We start from the raw sequence: 13,404 nt of genomic DNA, 5'->3' as shown, positions 1-13,404 counted from the left end.
GTATCAGCCTTGGAGGAGATTATGTTGTGAAATAAAAAAAAAAAATTCTTAAAAACGTTGTTTTTCTTGGTCAGGCCGGAAACTTATCAATCCACCCTCGTATGTTAGAAGACTGAAATTTCAAAATTCTGAACTTGAAATTGTATTAATTTGGGTTTTTTAATGCAGTTCAATATGAAATTCTTCTATTTTTTACAAATTAAATGTTAAATCAGTCAAATCAAAACAACTTTTTGAAATTCCAAATTTAGAAAGTTCTGAAGAAAAAATAGTTCAGCATGAAACACATTAGAATTAAAATTGTATAATTTAAAATCATTTCAAAAAGTTTTTAAATTAAAAATAGTGGATTTTTAAAGACTAAAAATTTATAATTGTTAAATTTTTTTACTTCTAATTTAGAATTGTATGATTTTGGATATGGTAATTTAAAATTGTGCAAATTATCACGAATGATATTAAAAAACTATTCGAATTTTAATTAATTAAAATTTTGAAAATTTGCGGTGCGGCGATTCAATGGGCCAATTAAAAAATAAAACTTACCACGTATGAGCTCTAGGAAGGGAATCACAACTTCCTATATTTTGAATAGTAAACAGCAAAGGTCCATTGCTTCCAATCAATTCCTTAAACCCATTCATTGGTACTCTGGAAGTTCCAGTCACAAATTGCAAAAGTTTCGACCTCATTTCGTTATTAAACTTGCTGACGATTTTCCAAAAATATCGAATGGTTTGATGCCTTGAACTATATCCTCCAGAATATGCAGTATTCATTTTCCAATCTTTATAGTCAATTTGTTGAATTCCACAGATGAGTGGTTCCAATTCGTTTTCGTTAAAGTTTTTCAGTGCTTTCTTTGGTATCAAATCATGAAAACCCATAAGAAAAGCTTCCATCTGATCCTTTATTCGAGAAACGAACCTCCACATTATGAAGAGGTCAATGTAGTGTTGTTTGTTCATGTTGGTTACTGGAATTTTTGAACCGTTTGCTACTAAATCTTTAATAGAAACATGTCCAAAATGTTCCTCATTAACAGTAAAGTCGAGTTCCAGATGAGCTGGATCATTGTCCTTTATCCAGGAGAGGGTTTGGTAATATTGTGGATCCACCTTTTTGAGGTCTTCAAGTGTTATTTTCTTTTGCAATAACATCTTGTAGAAAGTCGAAGTGAATGAAGCTGAAAATATAAGTTTAGATTAGGAATTTTCCATTTCCTGGTGTTGAACACTAAGTCAGGGACCCGAGAACCACATCTCTACCCTCCCTTACTCACGCACAACCCCTTTTCCAGGGACTCCAAAATAATCTTGGACCATTAGAAAGGTTCAGTTTTTTCATATCACTTTTTCAAGATTAACCCTTTTTTCGGTTCGATTATATTCAGATTTTAACGGATTTCAACATTGCTTTACGGATATCAATATATTTCAAGTTTTTAAAACGAATTTCAGTGGGTTGTGAAGAGCTTCAATGGATTATACTGGATTTGAGGGCATGTGACATTTATCCAATTCCTACTTTACCGACATTTTTTTTGGAGCATGCACATGCCCTTAAAAGAAATAAAGGGATTTCATGATATAAAAAATTTTTAAGGGATTAAAAAATATTCTACAGTATTTTACGGGAATGATTAAGCCCTCGAAAATATTGTAATTTTTATTTTGCAGAAACTTACCATCAAGAAGCTTTTCGTGATAGATAGCCATTCCTACCACTCGTCCTATGAACATAAAATAGTTCAGATGTTCCTCGTTGCAAATTCCAGAATTGGGATTTATCTGAAGAGAATAATTACTCCTGGAAAAATTAATTTAAGATCTTTAAACACGTTGAATATCTTTAATTATTCGGTTCTAACTTAAACTAAAATATTCGAAAGCGAAAGAGCTTTAGGTATCCAAATAAAAAATAATTATAATTCAAAATTTGGACAAATTACTTACGTCGTACAATATTCGAAAAGACCATAGTTGGGATTAAAAATTTCTCTCGATAAAAGGCAAAACCATTCTCGTTGAACTCCGCCGTAATCTAATCCAACTTCTCCTTCAAAAACCACCCACAGTTTTGCCTTTAATTTTTCGACATTATCAACAGTAGTGATAATTCGATAAGAATCCTCAAGAATAGTGCTTCTTTTAATTTTAATCTCAAAGTTCTTAGGAACTCCAACCTGAAGATTTTAAGTAATTATTATGTTATATTTAGTTTCAATTAAAAATGATAAAACTTGAATACAAATTTTGACTAGACCAATAAATAAATTGTTACTTACAGGAGGTTTCAACATGGACCTGAAAGCTTCTTTTTTGCGCTTATAAGATTGCGAATAACTAGGAGGCTGTAAAAAGTAAATATTTGTTAATAATAACGAAATACTATACTAAATTAAAATACGAATGATTAAAATTAAAATATTTTACTCACAGGTAGTGTAGTCGTCATTGTTTCAGTTTGGCTATGTCTTGATGTTGTTCTTGTTTCTAAAGACAATAAGAAATATTTTTGAGATATTTTACCAAGTCGTAGAAAATGTTTTATTTTTAATAATGATTGGCAAACAGAAATAATATTACCATTGACGTAATACGGTGCTCTTTGTGCTCTGAAATCTCTCATAGCCTGCGCATACCGTCTTCTATAAAGTTCATACTGAAAACGACAAAGCAGATACAATTAGTTGACTCAATTTAATTTTTTGTTTTAATTGCTTCAATTATCAAACTAATTACCGTATCCATTGATTGTCTAAGTCGATTTTCTAAAACTGTATTTCTAAAAGTACTGGTATTTTGATGATGGAGAATCATGTTGTGTGCTGAATTATTTACACCTGAAAATAATATAAAAATCAAATAAATATTTCCAAACACTTATTTTAATTCAAGAAATTTATAATTTAATAGTATACTTACCACTATGATTGGAAATATTGTTAATATTAAATTCCAATAGTTCGTTCCGTGGATAATGCAGTGTACTATTTACGGATCCCATTAGATTTGGTAAACCTTCAACATCCGCAAGAGAAATTGATGGTCTCAGATTGTCGACCTAGATATTTGATTAAAATGAATATTAAATAATGCATTCAAATGTACAATTATTTCTAAATTTGAATGACCGGTTCTAGTTTATGATATTCGTGTTTTTCTAAATGAGGATCAAAATTGTCAATTTTGGGTTTATTATGGGAAATCATACTTCAATGTCTTCAAAGTATATAGTGCGCTTATGGCAATCACCAAATTTAAATGCGTTTTTCTCGAAAAGCGGTTTTTCGAGGTTCCAAAACAAAAATTCCCCGGCGACTTGTTTTTAATCTAAAAGAAGTTCGTTTTGCATTTAAATTCTGTCTGACTTAAACAATAACAAATATCTCAGAATTATCCCTTCAAATTTATAATATCGAAATTCGAAATTTAACTTGAAAAAAACTTACGTTTATCACTTCATCGTTAGTTAAATCGACCGAAAATGGATCTTCAGCTTGGATCATTCCTCGATTCGCCACTAAAAATCAAAAATTATTTTAATAAATAAACAGTAGAGATCATAAAATACAAATATTATGTCAATCATGGAAAAGAATTTTCGAACGAAAAAAAAGAACATTTGACATAAAGTCTTATTATTTTATAAGAAATGTTATTAATGAATACCTTCATTCGTTGTATATTGGGCAAATGAGTTATTAATTAATCTAGTTGCCGGATTACCCCAACTTCTCGTCTCGTTAATTTCTCTAGTATTAGGAGTTAGATTTATTGATTCAAATGGAGGAAGTCCTCTATTACGACCAAAAACTGATGTTCTTCTACTTCCAATCTAGATAAATGAAAAAAGCAAATTATTAATAATTTTGATCATTCATAATCCGGGATTTTTGACAGAGGTAAATTACTGATTAAAAAAAAGTCTAGAGATCAGGAAACTTTTGTTGTCAGTCTAAAAATAAACTATTATTGTACTTTAATTTTTGACTTATTACATATTTAAAAAAAAATAAATATATATTTTTAATTCTAATCACCAAGATAATATTTTTCTGGTTCCCAGTATTTATTATAACTGTTAAAATCATTGAATTTTCCATTCTGATCCTGAAGTTGTAAAACTAAAAAATTTAAATATTAAAGAGCAGTTTTGAATTCATGGACAATTTCGAATTTATTAAATGTAAATTCTTCAAATTAGAACAATTTTAAATAGCAAATTAAACCATTATAAGTTTAAAACGTTCGTAATTTAATTTTCAGTTTTATAAGTTTGCAGTTTAAAACTTTTTTTGAATATTCTTTTGTTTAAGATTGACTCACCTGAACGGGTATTCGTCCAGAATTTCGTTCCGAATTCAATTGCCCTTCTAGCGAACTGGGAACAATTGACATATAGGGATGAGATCTAAATTGGCGATTACAATTACAAGCCAATTCACCATTACAACTGTGAATCAAGGAAGGTGACCGGCAATAGGTTCTTGATTGTAAAGGATGATCCCTGTTTATTGTATTTTGATGAGTTCTACATAGTATTGGACTCGCATTTGACTGAAAAAATAAAATTATAATTAAATAACAAAGAAAATTATTATCAAGTCATGAATGAAACAAAGCAAAACATTATAGGTAAAAACTTTTGAATTCCGAATGTTTTTATTGAGTTACTATTCTGACCTACTCAATCTAATAATTTTATTTGTTACGGGAAAATTTCTCTCTGAACTAAAAGTTTGCGATTCGAATTGTAAAATTTCTTAAGCAAAAATCTTGTCAAAAAATAACAAAAATAAACTCACAGGTCCAGGTCCAAAAGAATCAATTATATTTGGTTCGTCACTCCGAGTCATTTCTCCTCGTCCTAAAATAATAAATTTAATTAATTATTCTTTTTTTAAATATTGGTAAGTCGAATTGAAAATCATGATTCAAGAAATTGAAAGGCCATACCGTAAATATATCTTCTTTCTACTGTCGTAATTACAACACAGTCCTCAGGATCAAAAATTTCTGTTCTCGGATTTACTTCGGGTACTATTCTTTGATTAAATTGATTGGGTGGCGCTACTGAAGAAATTGATGCGGCAGAACATGGAATCTGCTTTAAAAAGAAACGTATGTTAATTATATTTTATACCATCTAATCCAAGTGTACCAATAACATATTTAATTTATGAAATAATAATTAAATTACGTAAATATTCATAAAATAATAACTCAACTGTTCTTCCAGAATTTGGATTTACTTGAGGCTGCCCGAAAATTCCATTATTATTAGGCAAATATGTGGGTTGATTCAATTGGTTACTAGAATTGCTGGACCATGAGGAATTTAAAATTGTTCCTGAATCAGTTCCCCTCGATAAAATACTAGTCCTACTCATGCTATTCTGTAAAAGAATTTTTAAAGACATGTGAGTTGATAACTATTTTAAAAGCATTTTTTTAAATATTTTTTCAATACGATAAATTTTTTGTACTCACAGAAGCAGAATTTGTATTGGGTGAATTTTGTCCCCATGTTGTGGTCCTTGCGCCTAAAATAAATAAAAAAAATATTTTAATGATTAATTTTCGAACATAATTGCAAATTAAAGCTTTCAAAGTAGAACAATTCTAAAGTTGAAGCGATTAAAATTAAAAATTAAAGTATTCGAAATTGGAAATTCCGTATTCAATTGTAAAATATTTTCAATTTTAAGTTGAAAAAACAAAGAAACCGAACTATTAAATTTTTTTATTAAATGTGGTACAAATAAAAATTTAAGCTTTTAAAACTACACAAACTTTTAATTACGGACTTCAGACTGGAATAATTTCCCATTTACGGCCAATTTCAATAGCCTGGCAACAGGATTTTATCTTTTAAAAAGGATGAAAAAATGACCAAAACTTGTTTTAGGATAGGCATGCTTTTAAATAATTTAATTTTGAAGACTTTATAACATAACTTTCCATCATGAAGCCGTCCAAATTCAAACATTGTTCAATATTAAACGGTGAAACTTCAAAAATCGTAAATTAAAACAAGGTGTATTTTCAAATTATTTAAATAAATAAATTGTTCAATTTTAAACCTTAACATTTCTAATTATGAATATTTCAATTCAAAATGAAATTTTAAGTACAATATGAGTTCCAATTTTCACAATTGTATTTCGCATTTAAGAATTATAATAATCAACTCAAGTTCATGAAACTATCCCATTTTCAAATATCAGAACTTCATTTAGTTTTTATGAGCACTGAAAAACTGTCCTCGAAATGATCAGGATTTGTTATTTTGTTGGAAACTTACTGTGGCTTGGCAAAGATGCGGTTTCATTACTTGAAACCCAGCTTCCTCGTCCGGATGTACTCCAGGTTGGATCAGACAAATGACTTGAATTACTTGATTGACTCAAATTAGATGCTAATCCTGAATTTTGGTTTGTACTTATAGAATTTCTTGAGGTGATCCCTGCTGGATTTTCCAAGTTGAAAAACGAGTCGTATGCACTTGGTAAATATGTTGGGTGGTCATTTTGACCCACAATATTATTGTGCCAGGAACTTGAAGACCCTGCAGGATCTGTCATCCTGGGAAGGAAAGGATTGGTACTAAAAGTCGTCTCCGTACTGGCAAATGGTAACGACTCATACTGGAAAAAATTGAAATTATTAACTACTTGTTCTAAAACTACAAAAATCCGGATGAACTATCCTTTTTCTTATAAAATTTCATAAAACCATTCCATGAAATCAATTCTAAACTTAATTTTTTTTTTACTAAAAACGATAACTTATTCATTGGTTTTTATTGGAGATGCATTGTCCCTGGAAGCAGGCAAACAAAAAGGTATCTTTAATTGTCTCTTTTATTGGCAATTTATTATTTAATACAAAAACTCTTTATCGTGCAAAAACGCAACGACTAAAAAATCCCGAAAAATAAAATTCCGTGAAACAGGGTGAATCGCTAAAATAATCCTTACAAAATCATCAAAGGCGAATTAAATTTTATTTTCGAATTGATATTAGGCTCCATAAATCACGGAATGTCTATTTAATCGCCCATATAAATAAATATATATTGATTCGTAAAAAAAACGAATGGTTGCAAAAAATATTTTATGTGTCAACATCTCGCATCGAACAAAGGCTGATTATAAAAACTTTTATGTGTATTAAATAAATAAGGAATTATTTTTAAAAAATAAAAATAATTGTGATTGAAGTCATCCAGGAGGAATAAAATAATTTTAAATAAGGTTAGTTTGAGGCCTCGTTTTTATGTTATTCGTCAAAATAATAACTTAAATACAAAGATTCCGGAGCGAATTGCTACAACTGAAATACCATTATAAATGAATTTAGAAGACGTGTTCTACTGGCGAATAGCGTGACAATTTTTACGCCTAGCGATTATGCAATACTAATATAGTTAACATGTATTGACTTAACAAGCTAAACAATCTAAAAATAAATTATAGGTTATGTTCATACGTTACAGATAATTCTTGTTTCTTTTATTCACGTGTTTTTTGTTGTTGCTTTATTTGATACAAAGATATTGTGATAAACGATTATAGCGTTAATAATAATAATATTTAATAAAAAAATTTTCTTTAAATTATGATAAACTGACTTATGTTTGTACTAATTTTAGAGTAGTAAACTGCCCAAAAAACATGTTATTGAATTTTTTAAATGCAGCCCGTGAAATTCTTCTGTTTGATGAAAAAATACCGCCATACATTTCATTTGATTTGAAAAATATATTTACATTTTCTGCTATCTGTAGGCCTAAAAATGATTTTCCATACTTAACATTTTTTAAAGGCAAATTTAAGAAATAAGACCTAAATTTTATGAAACCAAAAAAACAACAAATTGTAATTTCATTAGAATTAATTATCTAAAGTGGTCCCTAAACCTTTTCTTCCTCGAATAATATGTGCAGGATTTTTTTACAATATAAGGAGAATATTTTCCATGAGAAATAAATTTGAAATATTTACATAGGGTGAACGAACAAATTTTGATTTTGAAAATGCATAAAAATATGCACTTTTTATACACTATATCCCTATAGTATTTTTAAATGTAGGTTTACCTATAATTTACCTAAAAAGTACTATGTGAGTTAGTTTTAAAGACGGCCAATTGCGGTTCAATTATGTGTTTTTTAAAGTTTTCCTTATCGATTTAATTGAATTTTTAATGGTTGAAAAATAACTTGATATAAAATTCTAGGTAAAAATACATTTTAAGGTATAATAGGAATCTTTAAAATGCAAAAAATGTTTATTTTTTATATATTTCGAAATTACAGATTTTTTTCCATCATCTGGTACAAATATTTTCAATTTGTTACTTATGGAGAATCTTCTCTTTATATTGTACAAAAAATCCTATGCATATTAAAAAAAACGTTTAGCCTAATTGTAATTAATTACAAATTTTCAGATTCCTGTTTTTGGGGGTTTTATCAAATGCCGGGCTTTTTAGGGATGAAAACATTTTCTAGCCTCAAAGTTGTATTTTTTGTAAAATTGAAAACTAAGAAAATTTATTTTAAGGCCTAAAACGTATCACGTCTAAGCCATGGCTTTTGAAAAACTGTAGCAATTCGATGTATAAAATTTCGAAGATTAGAAAATTGCAGACAATTTCAAACACTGAAGTTTCCAACACAGAAAACTTCATGAATTATAAAATTCCCACATATGTGAGCAATTAAAAAATGTTTTAAGAATAAAATAATAAACAAAATACTTTTATTTAATTCAAATAGCTCTCATTTATTATTAAACAGTTTTTAAAATTATTTACATTTATGAGCGTTATCATTATAAAATTTTCTTGTGTCGATGATATTCTGTACGATCGGATATGTTTTAACCCTTAAACGGTCAAAACGCCACTACAGGTACACTGCTTTTCAACGGCCAATAACTAAAACTATTCGACACTAGAAAAAATTGAGAAACATATATTTTTATTGCTTAAGATCTCCTCTTTCCGACGGTGCCAATGAAATTCCTCAAAAAATTTTCTTATTATCCCAAAATGCAGTTTAAAAAAAAACGTGATTTTTCGTGCCTATTTTTTTTGTGAACCATTTTCCAAAGCTTTTCGAGTCTGTAATTAACCTTTTTCGAAGCGTTTTGAGCAAAATTTTGGAATTTACATATGAACAATTTTTGCAAAATTCAAAATGTTACTCAAAACGCTCCGGAAAAATTCAGGCGTATTCCTCGGCTGATTACAAGAACTTTTTATTCTTGACAAATTCTTGCCAAAGCGTAAAGCCTCAAAAATTGCAACAAACTCCGAATCGGAATGGGATTCCGATGAAAATGATGAACGTATCATCATACCTAATCCAGATTACTCTGGCTCTGATGGAGATGATTCATCAGATGACGAGATTCGGGATCGGAATTTCCCAGACCGAATTTATCATATAGATCTGTTTTCCATAACTACACAGCATCTCAAAAACAATTGGAACCAAATCGCGTTTTTTCATGGAGTAACCATGTAACCATGTAATTAATAAGTTAATTTTTAGAAATGGGCAAAAATATAAAAAAGGGTCCTTCAAAGTAACAAAAAGTTTTAAAAGAAAGTTCTTCATGTTCAGGAAAATACAAATAGTGCAATTTCGAGGCCTTTAAAATGTTAATTAATTTTAATATTGTGAATTTGTTTCTAACTTTGTCGATTCATCAGGTTTGTTTCTATCTTACACCGAAGATCTTATGTGTCTTGCCCCAACAACTTTTTAAGTTATGTCTTATATTTCAAATAGTAAATAAGTTTTTCTTGTATAAACAAAGTAAAAGACGTTTTGAAACTTTCATAAATCGCTATTTATAGTCATAAAAGGCTCCTCAATATAAGTTTAATAGAATAATATAAATAAGAACCAGAAGTTCAAAAATGTTTTTGAAAATAAGCTACATTCTTTTACAGTTAAAGAACCTTGAAAACATTTAAATATCTATTTAAATTTATTTAAATTTGGTAAGAAAACATGTCCACTTTCATATGAAAAGGGCTTGTGTTGTTTCATTGGTAAGGGTCTTCTCTACGTGTAAGCTTTTACCTGGAAACTCACCTGGAGACTAGAATGTATTTATTTAAGGATAAAATCATCTGTTGAAAAGGAAGAATACTCTTCATTCCAAATTTTATCATTTTGTACTAAAAATAAAATTTTGTTCCCGGGTGAAATTGTTGTCCGAATAAAAAACGCTAAAAAATTATTTACATAATCCAAAGTATCTCTTCTGCTCCAAAGGTCAAGAAATTATACTTTTTGCTACAAAAATTAAAATATTTATAAAAAAGTATTTAAATAATCTTTCAGTAAAATTATTTTGGACACAAAATGTTTAAACAAATGAACTTCACTAGGAAATATAACATTTTTATCATTGCAAGAAATTTCAATAACACTTATTTACTTTTACTCTAAACTTTCAGAAAAAGTATTTTACTCAAAACCATTAACTGAAAAACTTAAAATTATGCAAAAGAAGAATATTTTTTTGATATCTACATTTTTTAAGTAAATTTTAATGTTTGAGTAAATGTAATGCCCCGACATTTGGCTGGCTTAAATGTGTAATTCGAAACTACTTTCGAGGGCCGCGAGACGCTTCGACGTAGTGAAGGTTCGATTCCGCCCAGATACATTCTCACTTCAAATTGCTTCAAAGTAAAATACTCATTTGATTTTTTTTAATATAAAAAACTAATTTTTTAACTACGAAGCATGAAAAAAAGTGACAAGGCCTGGCGATTTATAAAAAATAGTCAATAGCCATACTAAAAGACTGTGTAGAATGTATATGTTAAGTCCAATGAAGACGTACACGGAGAAATAAAATTGTATTCTACTTAGGCCATTAGAACTATAACACTACAGCTACAGTTTTCACTTTATCTTTTCATTTCCTTCCTCTATGTATTTCTGTTATTAAAAATCATGACCTAAAGCAGATTAGCCTTTCTAAAAATGAAGTTTAACCCAAATACTCAATTATCTTTAAAAGCGCATTCTTGAATAAATTTCCAACTTTAAAAATAATTAACACCACTTTCACTCTCAAAAAGAGAAAACAAACTTAGAACAAAACACTTCCAACATTTCACTTTAATTCTTCACTTTTGGAAAAAAACACTAACCTGTCGAGTTGAAGCTTCCGCACGTTCTGAATCATTTCTGGTCTGTTCATACTGACTCTGATTACCCAGGGAGAAATTGATTGCTACCGAAACTTCACTTCTTGAATGTGGAGGAGCATGATCTGTAAAATTCTGAATAATTTTTCCCAGTTAGATTTACACTTCTTTTCAGAAGAAATGAAAAATAATTAGGTATTTTCTTTTTAAACAAAATATCAAGATTTTAAGGATATATACAAAAAAGTGGGTTTAATTTCGAAACTGAATTTTAGTTCACAGTTTGGTTACAGAATATAAATATAACGTGGATATATCCTTACAGAATTCATTTTCGAGACACCATGTGCACTGAAAATTATCACTTTTTAATCACTATCTATGTAAAAATAAAAAAATATCACTGTTTTAAAAATATTCACATATAGGAATAAATTTAATAACACATTGCACTTCGGTTAGTTCACAGTTTCTATAGCGTTTAGTATTAGCTATATAGCTACAGCAGATGCCACATGCTTACAAAGGCTCCACTGTAGATCACACCGTGCCTGACGAATGATGACTGAGCTGCCCTCAGGCCCCTCAGTCCCAAAATCAAATAAAAGTTACCCTCCTCTAAGTTTCCGTATGGCTGACAGGCCTTACAGCCTCGAAGAACTACCTGCGAAGAAATTCTGTGAACACTTCTCTAAAGTCTAGCCGTCTATGAAATCTTCTAACTCGATTGCTGCAAAACTTGGGAAATTTATATATCAATTCTACTAAAAATTCACTTTCTACTGCAATTTAGAGATCCACTAATTTATTTCCTCTTTATTAGACATCAACTGGGATTAATTAATTTTATTTTAAATGTTTTCTTTATATTTATACTAAGTGATACATTTATTTTATTCATGTATAATCTACCACCAAAGAAAATGTTATCATAGTGGGGGGGGGGGGGGCAGAAAAGGTTTTAAGTATTATTTGAAAATACTGTGTTTTTTGAACTAATTAGGATATAGAAATTTTTTATTCTGTTTAACGCACTTCTAAATTCACTGTAAAATTGAAAAAATTTGGATAAGTAACAAAATATACCTTTTTCTGAGAATCAAAAGTTCAATTTTTCAGAAAATACACGGCATTCGAAAACAGTTTATATAAATGTGAATAAAAGTTTTTTGAAATTCTTGAAAAAATGAACATTATAGTTATTTCATTTTACAAGTATACTGGTTAAATAAATCCTTCAAATACAGACTTCACACTTTTTCGACTGCTTTGAAGGAACGTCCCCTTTTTCTCGTTTTCAGCTTACAGTTTCGTGAATTGAATGAACAATTTCGTTCAAAAGTAACGTTATAATGGAAATACACCTATTCTATATGGTTAAAAACGTATGTTTTTACATTCGCATCATTTATGATTGAGAAACTGTTAGAATTGTCAGAAATTTTACACCATACTTTTTCACCGGATCTCCACCTTTTGAGACCCCCTGAAGCCGAAAATGAAATTTTGGCGATTACGTCTGTCTGTATGTCCGTCCGACACAATTTTTTTTAGGTCCTAAAAGGAAGAATGAGGCCATTAAACAACTATTCTGAATAGAAATTCAAAAAGTTGAAGCATTTTCAACATTTTTGAGACCATTTTTTTAAAGTTTAAACATTTTTTTGTACGACTATTCGTAGCACTTACAAAAGCGAAAAATTGTTGCATATGAATTTTTCGAAAAAAAAAGAAAATGATCAGTTATAGCATTTACAAAATTTAAAAAATCAATCGAAAATGAAAATTTGAATCCCAACAACGCACGATATGAAAAAAGTCAATGGAAGAAAAACGTTGTTTTTTGAAAGCCCTACGATATTATCATAACAATTTTGGAAATATTTTTGAAAAATCGAACACGCACGCCGAAGTCCTAGACGCCCTCAAACTTGTGAGCGAAGCGAGCAGCGCGTGAAGAAAATGTGGCCGCCCAGAGGGCAGATTTTTTTCTATAGCTTTGGATAAATAAATTAAAAACGAGAAAATCTGTCAAAAAATGGTATAAAGAAATGTTGTAGGAATTTTTAAACGCTGAAATTCCTCCAAAAACTTTCTTTCTCGATTTTTTGCATAGTACGAACTCTCTAGAGCCTCGTCTAGTGGCCGCCAGGTTTCGTATTTTCGTGTACAACGTTACCGGTTGATGCCGTTGGAATTGATTGTTGAAATATATTTT

The 13,404-nt window shown here is 29.4% G+C and overlaps 2 protein-coding genes across 2 annotated transcripts in view; one reads left to right on the top strand and one right to left on the bottom strand.

Annotated features, from left to right (window-relative positions):
• Positions 1-4,746, top strand: part of LOC117182284 (ubiquitin carboxyl-terminal hydrolase 7-like) — a 9,033-nt gene extending 4,287 nt beyond the window's left edge. The window contains exon 2 of the mRNA XM_033375405.1: positions 4,322-4,746. The gene's annotated coding sequence lies outside the window, so the exon portion shown is untranslated. The remainder of the gene's footprint in view (positions 1-4,321) is intronic.
• LOC117181228 overlaps positions 1-13,404 on the bottom strand; it is a 37,646-nt gene that overhangs the window by 3,045 nt on the left and 21,197 nt on the right. Inside the window, exons 3-19 of the mRNA XM_033373792.1 lie at positions 11,190-11,321; positions 6,310-6,652; positions 5,496-5,548; positions 5,234-5,401; positions 4,962-5,109; positions 4,811-4,872; positions 4,332-4,562; positions 3,675-3,840; positions 3,455-3,525; positions 2,928-3,066; positions 2,745-2,845; positions 2,589-2,664; positions 2,440-2,495; positions 2,288-2,353; positions 1,956-2,185; positions 1,688-1,809; positions 547-1,186 (exon numbers count right to left, since the gene is read on the bottom strand). Of these exons, the coding sequence (XP_033229683.1) occupies positions 547-1,186; positions 1,688-1,809; positions 1,956-2,185; positions 2,288-2,353; positions 2,440-2,495; positions 2,589-2,664; positions 2,745-2,845; positions 2,928-3,066; positions 3,455-3,525; positions 3,675-3,840; positions 4,332-4,562; positions 4,811-4,872; positions 4,962-5,109; positions 5,234-5,401; positions 5,496-5,548; positions 6,310-6,652; positions 11,190-11,321 (2,804 nt within the window). The remainder of the gene's footprint in view (positions 1-546; positions 1,187-1,687; positions 1,810-1,955; positions 2,186-2,287; positions 2,354-2,439; positions 2,496-2,588; positions 2,665-2,744; positions 2,846-2,927; positions 3,067-3,454; positions 3,526-3,674; positions 3,841-4,331; positions 4,563-4,810; positions 4,873-4,961; positions 5,110-5,233; positions 5,402-5,495; positions 5,549-6,309; positions 6,653-11,189; positions 11,322-13,404) is intronic.

This window comes from Belonocnema kinseyi, chromosome 10 (genome assembly GCF_010883055.1).
Source record: "Belonocnema kinseyi isolate 2016_QV_RU_SX_M_011 chromosome 10, B_treatae_v1, whole genome shotgun sequence".
Classification (NCBI taxonomy): domain Eukaryota; kingdom Metazoa; phylum Arthropoda; class Insecta; order Hymenoptera; family Cynipidae; genus Belonocnema; species Belonocnema kinseyi.
This window is presented reverse-complemented; position numbering and strand designations above follow the sequence as displayed.